Below are 15,349 nucleotides of genomic sequence, written 5' to 3'. Positions count from 1 at the left end.
AACTGATGGACATTGTAAGGTTCAAGGAGAAGAGAAAAAATCTAAGGCAAGGTATACCGAAAAAAAGTGTTAACTTTCATATGAATGAAGAGTAAATGGATAAACATAGAGAGTATAAAACTTATCCTGCTTCTGCCAGTGCAGTGATGTTTCAACAGTTCGAGTCGAGTTGACTGCTTTTCGGGCCCCTACAAAATGAACAGACGACCACCTCTCGTCCGATTGTTTTGGTTCGCGATTGACTTTTTGACGCCATTTGTCGTATTTGTCGGCACAATGTCGGCAAAAAGTGAAGAAAATTAAAACATTCAATTGCATAAATTACGAAGCGCTCCAAATATCCGTGTTGGCTATTGATCCTTTAATATTTTAAAACTTAGCTGAAATAAAATTTCAGAAGCTTTGGAAAAAAAATCATGCAAGATTAGTTAAAATTGTAATTACATAATAAAAGACGAAGTTTCATTTGTTTCTTAAATGAAAATTTTTGACAAAACTTATCCAGAGAACCTGAATTTTTAGATCACGCATCCTCTTACAGTTTAGTTGCCAACATGACACGGCAAAAGCTATTATTATAATTTATGTTAAATTATGCATAGTGACGAATTTTCCTTTCAGATCCCCCGCAAAGTGCTATGTTTCGCTTGATATTCTGAAGTAAAAGTTTTCTTATCGAGACTGAAGATTTTGGCATTATAAAGTAGAAATTTAATGGTATTAGCCCATCGTGACTGGAATCTACCACATTTTAGCGGAAATAGAGACCTCGTTTTCTCCTTTAGTCACCAAAAAGATGATAATGTGTAGAGGAGGAATTTTATAAACATAAAATTCGAGAGGCGGTTTGTTTTGTGTCCCTGGTTGTAACGGCGGCCATGATGGTATTTTACACATTGTTTATTTTTCTTTAATCGCATTTTTGAAGATTTCGACCTGTGTTTTGCTCTTCTTTGAGAATATTCGCAATAATTTGGTCTGAATAATTGTTCCATCGGCTTAAAATCCTTAAACGGGCTGTTAATTAGTTGATTTCACAAATTGTATACCCTTTCAAATTAATTACCCACTTTTCTTTACCAGTAGGTATCATGTCAGCAATAATGGCAGAAACAGACATCATGGGGGACACTGCAGGTCCCCCAGCCAAAAAAGCCAGATCTGGTGAGCTTGAAACACCTACGGTTGATGCAGGTATATATTTTGCTCTGATTTGTTGAAAAGTATTTATATGGCAGGTTGAGTCTATTTGAAATTGCTATTGCTTTATTCATTGAAACCACCTATAGGGCCCCTTGTGAACTGCAGAAATGTGTGGTCTTGTTGCTGTGTAAATGCATAAAAATTTAAAAAAATTGTATTGTTTAGCTATACATAAAATTTTATTCATATGTCAGACCTAAATTTTACATTTTTAGGGGTCACTCACATATCGATGTTTCCTGCAACTAACGTCATTGTGACACGAGGGGGTGGGGGGTCAGAGCCTATGACGCTAAGAAATTTCAACAGAATATCAATTTTCAAACCTGTAACATTTTGTATTCCATCCTTCGCTACACCGGCCATCTTAATTCAAACGCATAAAATATAACAGAGATGATATCCAATACCCTTCCATTACGTTTGTAGGAATATGTTATTATCTCCCTAATCATAAAAACAGAGATACCACAATAAAAAATAGATGGGCCGTATTTTGATATACAAGGGCCGCGCTGACGGACCGTCTACATAAATATGACAAAACAACGAGCCGTTTGTCTGGGGACAAACGTGAAAGTCATAAGTCAAAACCACTGGTTTTAAAACCATGCGAAACAAAGCACAAAAATCAATGTGGCTGGAATATCAATATCTGTAATAGAGAAGAAAAGTTATTTTCATCGATTTTTGGTATATTTATGTAAATGACGCTAAGAAAGGGGGGTGGGGGGGTTCTTCAGATAGCGTCACAATGACGTTAGTTGCAGGAAAAATCGATATGTGAGTGACCCCTTATAGTTGTTAAGGCGGCAATCAAAAATATGTTGCGTTCCGTCCGTCCGCCTTATTGAAATTTTCATGTCAAAATTCAGCAACGCGGTCGGGGGCCGAAAATAAGGACCACTTTAAGGCTAACACATGCGCGCGCACATTTAGTTTGGCAAATTAAAGATGGCAGCATAAGATTCTGTTGATTGCCGACTTGATTCATCAGGATTTACTAGATCTTAAAAATCCAACAAAATTTACTACCGACCGACCGACTTGATTTGAAGATGTTTTAGGACCCGAATGGAACATATTTTTGATTGTCGCCTAAAGGAGAACGCCACGGTCTATTGAGTAACAAATTACTCCACATACATTACTATTGCTTAGCCAGTAAAAGTGTGATAAATTATCTTATCTCTAGGTAACTGCTTAGTTATTCAAAAGATCATCGCGATCTCCCAAACAACTTTTGCATCAAGACCTAAATTTTTTTTTCCTGAAAATGGCTACAATTTGATTTGGGCCTTTTTTTGGGTGATGGCATGACTCTAATAATTTTTGTGTGATCAAAATTTTGGTGTGATCAGATTCAACTTTTTTTGTTAGCATGATAGGGTGATTGAAATTTTGACATTATTGGGAAACTTTTTTAAAGAAAAATCAGGAAATCAGGGTCAAATTTTACCAAAATCGATGAGCAAAATCTGCATGATAGGGGTATATACCCTAGAGGCTTTGTATATGTTCCAAATTTTCAGTTTCAGTTTCAAATTTTGTGAGAATTTATCCCAATTTTCCAAGTTCACTGAACATCTCTCTGTCTAATCATTTTATGTGAATATGCGATTATGTAAAATATTTGAAATGCCCCTGAGATTTTATCTAAACCAAAAGGTGAAGGTCCTTATGTATTGTTGTTCAAGATTTTTCAATTTTGGGGTCAAAACTCAGGAGAGAAAGAAACAGATATTAAGTGCTCGGAACTTTGCTTGATAGCTAACCTCTTGATAATATAATTCAATAAAACCTTGCACATACCTTACGTGGATTAATTTCCACAATGATTTTGTTTTTAGGAAATTTTCCGAAATGTGCAATTTTCTGTCTGTTTTTATCTTAAAAATGAAGAACTGGATCTAGTTCTATGAATTAGTTTCATTCGGTTTTAAAAGCCTTTGAAAATGAAATTCTATTAGAGCTCTGAGAGCTGTAGACCAAACAGGACCAAAAACAATTCCTTATAAACTTTTTTGTTTCTGTCTGTTTGAAAAATTTATAAACTGGACCGAACTGGAGAATTTTTTTTGCAAATAAATTGCATAAAGTAGTACTTAGTTTAGAACTTATTTAGCGAATATCAATTTTCCTGGAGTAATTTCAAATGGATGAAATTGGCTATAAAATATTCTAAATATTTATAATTTTTCACATAATATATTTTTTTTTAAATTGGGTTTTAAATTAGCTATTTCCTTGATTCAATGTAATTGTACAAGGTAATATCAAGTAAGCAAAACATTCGACAGCTGAAATGCTCTTAAAAATGTTTATAGTTTTAGTTTTGCTAATATCTCTTTTAAAACCCAGATCTTGGTTTAAACAGTCTTAATTGAAAAATAATTTTAATGGTTTAGAATTACTTGCCACTGGGCTCCTTTTAGTTTGGTTTACTTAATTATTCTTTTTTGGGGTATAAAAAAAACTTTCTTAGGAAAATGATATAACATTAAGTTTTGGGTGAAAGAAAAACCTGTAGAAATAAAGAATTACATTTGAAAATTCTTTACTTTTAGGATTTTCACTGGATATTCTGGATGATATTCCTGATTCTGTTATGGTGGCAAATAGTGGCTCAGAGAATGACATCAATTCAAATGGAGATTTAATGGCAGGGCTGGAACCCTTTAATTCTGGAACTGATAACTCAATTCAACAAAATGGACCAACATCACTTTCCGCATCTCTCAGCAAGGGCGGTGCTGTAAATGCTGGAAATGATCAAGTCAATGCCAATGCCAAAAGTCTCGGGATGAGGAGTCCAAGACCAAATGTTGGGGGGAATCTACAACAAAATTTGCCTCCCAATAATGGACCTATAAGTACAGCTGGAATGCCCACTCCTCCAACTCCAATGGTAAATCAAATCAGAAATCCACAGCTACCTGTCAGTGCTAGTATCGCAAACTCAAATTCAAATTTCCTGAATAACAATAGTAGTTCTATAAATAATACGCAATTTAGTAACAATATAATATCTTCAATGCCAAATAATTTCAATCCAATGTCTTCAGCCTCTACTATGGCCTACAGTGGCAATTTACCATCATCAATAGCTTACACTGGAGGAAATTTCAGTAACCAGTCACTATCTTCTTCAATGCCAAACTCAAACAACAACATTTTCTCCAACCCAATGAACAATATGAATAATAACTCAAATGCGATGATGCCATCCAATTCCATGTTTAATGGTCAAATGAATATAAGCACACCTATGAATGCCATTGGTCAAAATGTTCAAAATATGATGGCAAATAGAGGACAAAATTTTAATGCTAATCCGGCTGGAGGTAACATTGGAATGATGATTAATAACCGCATGTACAACATGCAACAATATCGTATGAATGGACCTAAAAACATTGGAAATTTTCCAATGAATTTTCCACCAAACATGATCAATCAGATGATGGATCCCTCCCAAGAAGGAATGATGAACATGAATAGAATGGTTTGTGCACAATTTTCATCTTTTTATCAAAGGCGCAGAGCATTAATGTGACCTTTGTGTGTTTTGAAGGCCAAAAAATAGATTTTTTTATAAAACAACAAAGTATGCCTCACGTTTTGAAAACTTTGTATTTGCTTTTCCTTTAGTTAGATTTTTAATTATATAATTAATCATCAGCTTTTTTGGCAACACTGCTTTAGTGATAATATATTTGTCCAAAGAACCCTTTTACTTTGCGTAATAATCTTTATAAATTTTTTTTTTTATCACCAGCCTGGACAAATACGTGGAAATTTTGACATTAATAATATGAACAATCAAATTGGAAACAATATTATGAATGCCAATTCTGGTTTTCAACAGTCAAATATTGCAAACAACCAAATTGGAAATCAAATGAATCGACCACCACCTAATCAAAATGTCTTGGATGCAAATTTGAATAACCAAAACCAACTTCCTAACATTCCTGGAAATGACCCATCTATGGTAAGCACATGATCTGAGTGTAAAAGGATATTTATATATTAATCATCTTTAAAGTACCATAGAAAGTTTGGAAATCAAATCAAAAATTGAATATTGCTCTTTTTTTAGAACAATATCCCAACTCAGAATTCAAACAATCAAAACAACCCCAATCAGCACCCAAACACTACAGACCCAGAGAAAAAGAGACTCATACAACAGCAGTTGGTTTTACTACTTCATGCACACAAATGTCAACGAAGAGAGCAACAAGCAAATGGAGACTACAAACCGTGTGATCTGCCACATTGTAGAACAATGAAAGGCGTATTAAACCACATGACTGTTTGTAAAGCTGGAAAATCTTGTCAAGGTAGGAGATAATACTTAAATTGTACCTAAAAAGCAAAGAAACCAAAGAGTTTCAACAAAAATTACCTTCAGGAACTTTTTTTGCACATTTTCGTGAATATGATATGTATTTAAAAATGCTAGAGCAGATCAGATCATATTCATATAGTACAAGAATGCAACAAAATAATCATAAAATTGCTTTTCTTTTTAGTTGCTCATTGCGCATCATCTCGACAAATCATCACGCATTGGAAGTTTTGTACAAGAACTGACTGTCCAGTTTGCTTACCATTGAAAAATGGACCACATCCAACAAACAGAAGGGTTCCAAATCAAAACGATTTGAAGAAAATTGCTGGTAATAATGAACAACAACAACAACCCCAGCAAGCTCAACAGCCAATGATGAATAACCAGCCAAATACTACAAAGTGAGTTCTTCAGCCAAGCTTAATTTGTACATCGTTTTGTTAGCTTTAATTGTCATGAAATAATTTATTTTGGTACATGAGCAAATTCGTGATTACCAAAAAAATCTTTTATTATAGCAATACTCCAAATCAACCTGTGACCAAGGACAAGGAAGGTTGGCATAAATCTGTCACGGAAAGCCAGCGTAAACATTTGGTTGATAGACTGTAAGTTTTTTAGTTTCACTTATCTTTATGTTTAATGGAATTAGATTTTGACTTGCCTTAAAAGACGAAATTTTTGTGAAGTTTAATTTTGTCAAAAATTCAGAAGTTTTTTGCTAACAAAATGGCCTATTTTGCCCTTCAAAAGACCAATAATAGAGGTGACTTTTTAAAAATCCTGAGAATATTAGTGTTTCCTGGTATTTAATTTTAGTGGATTTGTCAAAAAAACGCAAAATTGAATTCTATGAAAATTTGTCAGAATTTGTTCCTGCAAAAATTTCTTCCCTTAAGATATCAAAATTGGACTTCTTTTGACATATTTTCTTCTTTCATTGATATTAAAATGTTTTAAATCTTTTCACTTCAGTGTTGCTGCGATTATTCCACAAGGAGTTAATGACCCAAGTACAACGAAAAACAAACAAATGGAAAATCTAGTTTTATACGCCAGAAAGGTTGAAGAAGATATGTATACTTCTGCTGCCAGTAAAGAAGACTATTTTCACTTGTTAGCAGAAAAGATATACAAAATTCAAAAAGAACTAGAAGAGAAGCGTCAAGAACGAGCAAGAAGGCAAAAACAAAACAATAACACTAACCCACTTGCTCAAGGAGGTCTCAACATGGCAGGCAATAACATTCAACAACAACAAAACCCAACATCTGTAGGAATAATGAATCAATTCAATAATCTACAACAACAACAAAATAAAGTTAATAGCCTAGCAACATCTATGTCAGAATTTATGAACAACACAAGTAACAGTAATGCTGTCAGCAGTTCTCTTTCAACAAACACCTCTCTTTCAAACAATACCAATCACTTTCCAAACATGCAAAACGCAATGATCAATGAAACGAAAGCAAGGATGGCGCAACAGTTACAGGTAACTTCTACAGACAAAATATTCCTATTTTCACATGGAAATGCTACATAATCAGCAATGTAGGAGCTTAAAACAAATTTTACCTAGAATCTAATTTATGAAAGACAGAAACCCATTTGTTCACAATTTCTTTTTTGTCAATTTTTTATCTTTCAAGTATTTCCGTAGTCCAATTTTCATAAACTGTACAACTAATTTTCTCCCTATTCTCATACTACTTTTAAGAAAGATTAGGGCCCAGACTAGAATTATGAAAAAGAATCTTTCCCAGGTGTCTTTTTCATTCAATTACAGCTATTTTGAAAGGTATTTTAAAACATCTCATATTTTTAATTCTATATTTTACTTGTAGCTGATTTTTCATATTCTTTTTTCAGCTCAATTCAGCAAATATGGCAATGCAAAGAGGTATACCCAATCAACAACCTAGATTCCCTGGCATGATGAATCAAAAACTACCTGGCATGCAAATGCCAAATCAAATGCAACAACATCGACCAAATATGATCAATAGAATGAACAACCCTGCAATGTTTGCAAATTCTGGCCAAACCATGCAGATGAACCAGCAGTTGCAACAACATAATCAAAACCAAAATTTACCTCAGCAGCAACAACAACAACTGTCTCAAAATCAGAACAACCAATTTCAATCACAACCAAACCAACAGCCTGTGAACAACTTTCAAATGAATCAACAACCAAACTCTATGAACAATTTACCTTCTCAAAACTTACCGACAAGTCTCTCTAACCCTGTCAAAGTGGAAGATCAAGTAATGAGCTCGTGTATTCCAACTAGTAGTACTGACCAAATTTCCACGCAACCATCGTCTACTCCTTCAACTCTCACTTCTTCAGCTTTAGGCTTGCAAACTCCTAAAACTGAAACATCCCTATTATCTTGTAATTCAAACGTGAAAACGGAACCACCATCTCCCATGCAAACTTCAACAGAAGATGTTAAACCGGACATCAAAACTGAAGTGAAAATGGAAATATCAGAAAGCACTTCTACATCAACAACTACTGCAACAACATCAGCCACTGTCTCTTCTTCAAGTGCTGTCGTAAAGACTGAAGCATCAGGATCCCCTGCCACTGTCAAAACTGAAGTCAAGCCAAAAGTCTATAAAAGTAAGTTAAAAGCTATATTTACTTTCCTTGCTGACTCATTCATTTTAAGTATTTTTATCCAAAACAATCTACTTTTGCATGTTTTAAACCATTTTTTGAAATTCTCACATTAGTATGGACAAAGGAAGAATTGATTGAAAGTTTGATGCCAGTCTTTGATAAAGTTCACAAAATAGATCCAGAATCTGGACCTTTCTTAACTCCCGTCAACCCAGACCAACTAGGAATTCCAGTAAGTATAAACGTTTTTCAAAAAGCATTTTATTCTATTCCTTAGTCTTTGAATCTCAAAAAAATTGATTATTTATTATAGGCCCTTACCAAATTCCTTTACCTCACTTTATTAGGATTACTTTCACATTGTCAAGAATCCAATGGATTTGTCAACAATCAAAAGTAAATTGGACAATGGTGACTACAAGGATCCCTGGGGTGTAAGTATACTGAATTTGTTCATTCCGTTAGTGGACGAAAAATAGTGTTTTTAACTGTGATGTTATTTTTGATCTAATATTTGATTCATCAATATTGAACTTGTAATCAATTTGCAATTATGAGTTTCTAACCTTTCAATTTTCAATCTTCTTAGTTTTGCGATGACATGAGGTTAATGTTTGAAAATGCTTGGTTATACAACAAGAAGACAACGAAAGTTTATAAATACTGTTCAAAAGTAAGACCTTTAATCTGCACTTTAATGAAAATTTTTGTGTGATTATATTATGTCTTTGCCCCATGAAATACTAATACTTAAGGTGACATAAACGACCTAAAAACATTGGCTTTTTTTTAGCTTTATGATATATTTGAAGCTGACATTGATCCAGTGATGAAGAAACTTGGTTACTGTTGTGGCAGTAAGGTATGGTTTCATTTTGCTTCCTCTTGTTATTAAGCATCTTTCAGTTAAACAAATAACTTAGAATTTAAATATCACGTCCAAATTCTAAAATGACAGAGAGTATTCATTTATATCCCTGTCAAGAGTAACTGTTCAGTTCATATGTAAAAGGAACTTTTTACTTGGCTGCATAGTGTTCCAATTTTCAACTTGTTTTCAAAATTCAATAAAGTTTTTAATGTTTTCAACATTATCAACTTGTGTTACACAGTTAATTAATAGATTAATTTCTTTGTTTTAGCATCTTTTCAATCCTCAAGTTTTGTATTGTCTTGGTCAAAATGGTTCATGCACAATCGGTCGAGATAAACAATACTATTCCTACCAAGACAGGTAACTTGAAATATTCATAAGGTTCCTAAAACCATTCAACAAATAAGTTGTGTTAAGAATTGTTTGCTTTTTCTTGCTCATTGGAATCTTTTCATAGCTAAAACATTCAAATTTTGTTTTCACAGGTATCACTATTGTGAAAATTGTTTCAACGCCTTCGAAGGTGATTCCATCAATTTTGGTGAAGACACAATATTAGAAAAAACGTCCAATAATAGCAACGTGCCTAAAAGTGACTTCAAAAAGAAGAAGAATGATCATCTGGATAAAGAACCGTAAGTCTTACTCCTTGATAATCTTTTGTATTATTCTGTATTCATCCAAACAATATCGGCGCTAGATCGAAGTTCTATTGATGCAAATGTCGATTGATTATTATACCAACCCTTATTTCAAATTTACCTTTGCTAACTTTGTAGGTTTGTAGAGTGTACTGAGTGCAAGAGGAAGATGCATCAAGTTTGCGTTCTTCATTTGGATTTTATTTGGGAAAATGGGTAAGTATTTTGCTTCTATGCTTATCATTTTATTTGTCATAATTTTTCAGTTCAAAATGAATACTTGATCAGGTTATTGATTTAAAACACGATTGAAGATTTGATTTCTCATAGTTGTTTTTATGTGTTTTCATTTTATAGGTTTGTTTGTGACGGGTGTAGAGAATCTAAAAGTTTGGGTGAACGAAAAGAAAATCGGTTCAATGCAAAGAGGTTACCGCAAACCAAGTTGGGTGAACACATCGAAAAACGGGTTAATGGCTATCTGAAAACCGCTGAAAATAGTGATACTGCTGGTTATGTACACATTCGAGTTGTCAGTAGCCAAAATAAAAGTGTCGATGTTCGTCCTGGAATGCGCGATCGCTATTCAAAGGAAGGTTTTCCCGAAAGCTTTCCATACCGAGCCAGAGCATTGTTTGCTTTTGAAGAAATTGATGGAGTTGATGTCTGTTTCTTTGGAATGCATACTCAAGAATTTGGGTCTGATTGTCCTGAACCAAACAGGAACCGAATCTACCTCTCATATCTTGATAGTGTTCATTTCTTTCGCCCACGTCACCTCAAAACTAATGTCTACTGGGAAATTTTGATTGGTTACTTTGAATTCTGCAAAAAAAGAGGGTAAGTTCAAATTTATTCTCAATAAACTTTCAATACCCGCTGCATCTTAAAATTAATATTTTTTAACAAGTTTTTTGTTAAGCATCAAATTTCATATTTTATGCATGTTAATTTAAATATTTTGCATCATTTCCGTCTTTTTCTTAGGTTTCATTGGGCACACATCTGGTCATGTCCACCCAGTGAGGGCGATGATTACATCTTCCATTGTCATCCGCCTGAGCAGAAGATTCCCAAATCCAAACGGTTGGTCGAATGGTATAAGCGGATGTTGGAGAAATCAGAAAAGGACGACGTTCTTGTGGAATATAAAGTAAGCCTATCTGCTTTGATGAACTATTGGAATCACTGAAATCGACTGAAAATTTATTTTTTGTTTATCATTCTTAATAACAATATTTGGATTTTGATTTTTTTTGCAGGACATCTACACACAAGCTATCAACGACTTGGTCAAAAGCCCTTTAAACTTACCATATTTCGATGGTGATTATTGGCCCAATCAAATCGAGGATAGTATTCGTGAGGTGATAAACGAAGAAGAAGAACGAAAGAAAAACGAAGCTCTCCAAGCTGCTCAGTTAGCTGAAGCTGAAAATGACGAGGAAGTTGCCTCTGAAGATATGGTATGCCCAATATTTTAGTCAGTTTCCTTTCAAATCGCACTGTAAATTTTAGTTAATAGTTGTTCTATTTTGATTTTTGTGAATAATTATTGTTCTTTATCTGTAGGTTGTTACATCGACTGGTAAAAAGACCAAAGGCAAACGTGGAAACAAAAAGACTACGAAGAAAAACAAGCTCAACAAAACCCCAGCTAAGAAGAACGTTACAAATAATTGGGGAAGCTGTGAAGTTTCTCAACGTATTTTCACCATCATGGAAAAATACAAGGAGGTTTGTAACTTTTTTTAATACAATTCTCAAATGATCTTACTCCCAATGCATCACTAGCTCAGTGGTTTTATTATACTATGTGATAAGAATTTGTGAAGTCAACTTAAGCTACAACTACACCAAATAATTATTTCTAATGTCTATTCGTTACCTTTTTCAATTCACTCTTTTGACGATATATCTCTCTTTCTTTCTTTATAACAGTCTTTCTTCGTTATTCGATTTTACAAACCTGGAGAAGAGCCAACGGACAAAATTGAGGATCCTGATCCATTGATGCAGAGTGACATCATGGACGGCCGAGACGCTTTTCTCACAACATCGAGAGACAAACATTGGGAGTTTGCCAGTCTGCGTCGAGCCAAATTCTCAAGTATGGCTATGCTGGCTGAACTTCATAACCAAGGATCTGACAAATTCGTCTATAACTGTAACGTTTGTAAACGTCAAATCATCACGAGACTTCATTGTACTGTTTGTGAGGTACGTTTGCTTCCTAAGTTTTTCATTCTAGGGATTTAAGACGTCGTACATGATCCATGATCAACCAATGACTATAAATTGATTGTTATTATTTTAAAATGTCTTTTCAGGATTTCGACCTGTGTACAATTTGCTACAAGGACAAAGGTCACGAGCATAAAATGGAGAAACTCGGTCTGGATATTGAAACTGAACAACCAAATAGCGCCAACAAAACAAGCGCCATCAACGCCCAAGAAGCTCGACGTAAATCAATCGAACGATGTATCGAATCCTTGGACCATGCAACATATTGTAACGCGAAAACGTGCAATAAGCAAGCGTGCTTGAAGATGAAGAAAGTCGTTTCCCACGCCAAAAATTGCAAAAGGAAAACGACTCAAGGATGTCCCATTTGCAAGCAGCTCATTGCGTTGTGTTGTTATCACGCCAAATCGTGCACACGTTCTCAGTGTCTGGTTCCTTACTGTCAACACATCAAACAGAAATTGAAGCAACAACAATTGCAACAAAAACTTCACCAACGTCAAATCTTACGTCGTCGTATCGCTACAATGAACATGCCATCACAAGCACAGCAACAGGCTCAAGCTGCACAGCAACAAGCACAACAACAAGCGCAAAAACAGCAACAGGCTCAGCAACAGCAGCAACAATCCATGCAACAAAACTCCCAAAATTCTTCCACTATGAATTTCAACCCTGCACAACAACGACCCATGGGAACACCACCTATGCAAATCAAACAAAAACCGATCAACATGACCTCCATTTCAGGTACCCCTCCACCACCCAACGTCACTGCTAAACCACCACCACCGGTGGTCGCACCGCAACAAACAAACGATATCAACAACCGTAATATGAACATGATGAATCCAAACCAACCACAACAACCGCGATTCGCTGGACCAAATAATTTCCCCAACAATAATAACATGCAACAAAATAACATGATGAATGTACAGCAACAACAACAAAACCAGAACAATAGCATGATGAATAATATGAACAATTTCAATCAACAACAAATGAACGTTCCGCCCAACATGAGCACAAACCAAATGATACCACAACAAAACCCTCAGAACCCTGGTATGATGATGAACCCTAATATGAACACTAATAGCCAAGTCCCCATGCAACAGTTATTCAACGCAATACAAAATCGTGCTGGTCCGCGCGGTCCTTTCCATCGTTACGGGATGCCTCCGAAGCGTCCAATGGGAATGCCAATGTCGTCTTTACAACAACAGAAATGGCTTCAACAACTTCGTTTCCAACAACAACAGCAACAGCAGCAACAATACCGACAGCGGATGGCTCTTGCTGCTAATATGAACAATGTTAATATGAACCAAATGAGTGGGCCTGGTTTTAACAACCAGATGACGCCCAACCAACAAATGAACCCTGCTCTTATGGGAATGAATAGACAGTTTTCAAATGACGCTATGTTACCGCCTGGTCAGAACATGGTTCCGAACAACAACCAAACCACACCACAAATGATGGCTGCTGCAGCGAACAACAATCGTGTCAATCAAGGCATGAACCAAATGATGAACCAAGCAGGAATCATGTCACCTCCGCAACAGCAACAGATGGCCAATCAAATGTCGAACCCTTCACCACGTCCTTCGATGTCGCCTTCACCGAACCTGCGAGCGCCTTCACCTCATCCCGTCATGTCTCCTCAGCAACAAGCACAACAACAACACATGTCACCTTCTCCCGCTCAACCGCTATCCAATCAACCCTTAACTTCGCCTGCTATGCATTCCATCAATTCACCGGCACAACAAGCTAACACACCAAACATGGACCCTTCTTCCAATTTACAACCGTCCTCCGTTAAATCGGAGATGCCGGGGAGCAACATGTCACAACATCAAATGCTTGATAATAATCCTGTTAATGAACAAGATGATATTTTACTGCAGTTTGCTGAGTCGCTATGATATATCGCTTCTCTGTATTCTTTAGTTTTGCTATCTTCTATCGCCAAAAACGAAAACAGATCATGTCATTGGCCGCTTTTACTTACACAATAGCTCAAACGAAATAAAATTATTTATACTTTTTTGGAACTATTTATTCGCGTAAGAGCTGCCTGACTTATATCGATTTTTTATGATTCTGAAGGGAAGGGATACCTGCCTAGTTGTGTTATTTTTTCAAACGAGACTAGCTAGTGCCTATCACACACGCTTGTCCGCCCACATTGTGTTTTGTTGGTAGTCTCTAGAATGGCCTAATGAAGATTTCGCATTCACGTAAGGCTCATTATTACACTTCCCTTTCAAGACCGTCAAACAAATTGCCATTTTTATATTTTCGAATCCTCCATCATTTGTGTAAAGGGTTTGTTTTTAAAAGATATTGTATTATTGTTATTATTATGAAAAGAGTATCTCAGAGGTCAAGACATAGTTTGGTCGTAGAATTGCCTCTTTTATTATAGTCCTCCAGGAGGAAAGTTTTCAAATTACTCCGTAACTTTTCGTGGAGAGAAATTACTTTTGAACCACGAATAGAAATTGTATTATATACTGTTATGGAAAAAGAAGTCTTTAGTATTAATAATATTATATTTACTACTACAATGGAAGCATTATTAACCATAGATTTTGTATTGAGAACGACCAAGAAATTTTAGCCTAGTTTTTAAGATCACTTTTTTTTTGTTTTCATCATAATTGTTTATTACATCTTGCTTATCAGTAAAATTATTTTTTTGTCAACATTTTTTTCTTCAACTTTAAATTAATAAAACTTCATTTTTTGTAAAAAGAGAAATTTATTCAGGCCATTAATTTTTAACACGGAAAATTGAAATACAATTTGGAGGTAACTTTCCAACGGTCCTTAACCCCTTTTCCAGTCATGTTACTGTTATTTTTTATATCTGTACAGATAAAATCAATAATATTTAAAATGTCGTCGAAATTTCATCATTGTCGCTGTCGATTTTGTGTGAAGTCAGTAATAATATTCATTAAGTCCGTAAGAAATCGTAAGAATATTTTGGAAAAAAGCTTCTTTTAGATTGCTTTTTTTTTAGTTATCTCTACAATATAAATTAAATTTAATTTTTGATCATATCTTGTACTTAAAGGAATTCTTTTTGCGTTTTGGTACTTTTTATTTTTTACGAATCATGTCCGAATTTTATTGGGATATTTTGTGAATAATATCGATGCTTGCTACAATTATCAACTAAAGATATCGTAAAATTTTAGTTTTTACTACAGAAATACGCGTTTTTATTCGTTTTTACCCCCTGTCAATCTGTTTATTGTCTGTGTCCTTTTTACTTAGAATTTTATCTGACACTTTGAAATTCTACTGTGTATCATATATAAAACCTCTAGTCTTTCTCTGTAGCCTGTCATCCACCAAAATATGCTCTAGAGATTTAG

At 34.9% G+C, this 15,349-nt stretch overlaps 1 protein-coding gene across 2 annotated transcripts; it reads left to right on the top strand.

Moving 5' to 3' along the window:
* Positions 1-638: 638 nt before the first annotated feature.
* On the top strand, positions 639-15,184 carry LOC136806938 (histone acetyltransferase p300-like). Of its 2 annotated transcripts, none has more exons than XM_067063509.1 (22): positions 639-884; positions 1,084-1,194; positions 3,771-4,708; positions 4,982-5,197; positions 5,306-5,549; positions 5,742-5,961; positions 6,079-6,168; positions 6,536-7,055; positions 7,433-8,192; positions 8,306-8,424; positions 8,540-8,626; positions 8,782-8,865; positions 8,986-9,054; positions 9,335-9,426; positions 9,552-9,701; positions 9,846-9,923; positions 10,065-10,547; positions 10,695-10,860; positions 10,970-11,173; positions 11,280-11,444; positions 11,649-11,927; positions 12,038-15,184. In XM_067063509.1, exons 2-22 carry the CDS (start codon positions 1,092-1,094, stop codon positions 13,886-13,888), a joined length of 6,918 nt encoding a protein of 2,305 aa, XP_066919610.1. In that variant the 5' UTR covers positions 639-884; positions 1,084-1,091; the 3' UTR covers positions 13,889-15,184. The 2 variants fall into 2 exon arrangements, with proteins under 2 accessions (XP_066919610.1, XP_066919608.1); XM_067063507.1 differs by having other exon boundaries at positions 1,087-1,194; positions 12,038-13,976.
* The last annotated feature ends 165 nt before the right edge of the window (positions 15,185-15,349 follow it).

This window comes from Clytia hemisphaerica, unplaced genomic scaffold, assembly GCF_902728285.1.
Source record: "Clytia hemisphaerica strain Z4C2 unplaced genomic scaffold, Clytia hemisphaerica genome assembly, whole genome shotgun sequence".
Taxonomy (NCBI): Eukaryota; Metazoa; Cnidaria; class Hydrozoa; order Leptothecata; family Clytiidae; genus Clytia; species Clytia hemisphaerica.
This window is presented reverse-complemented; position numbering and strand designations above follow the sequence as displayed.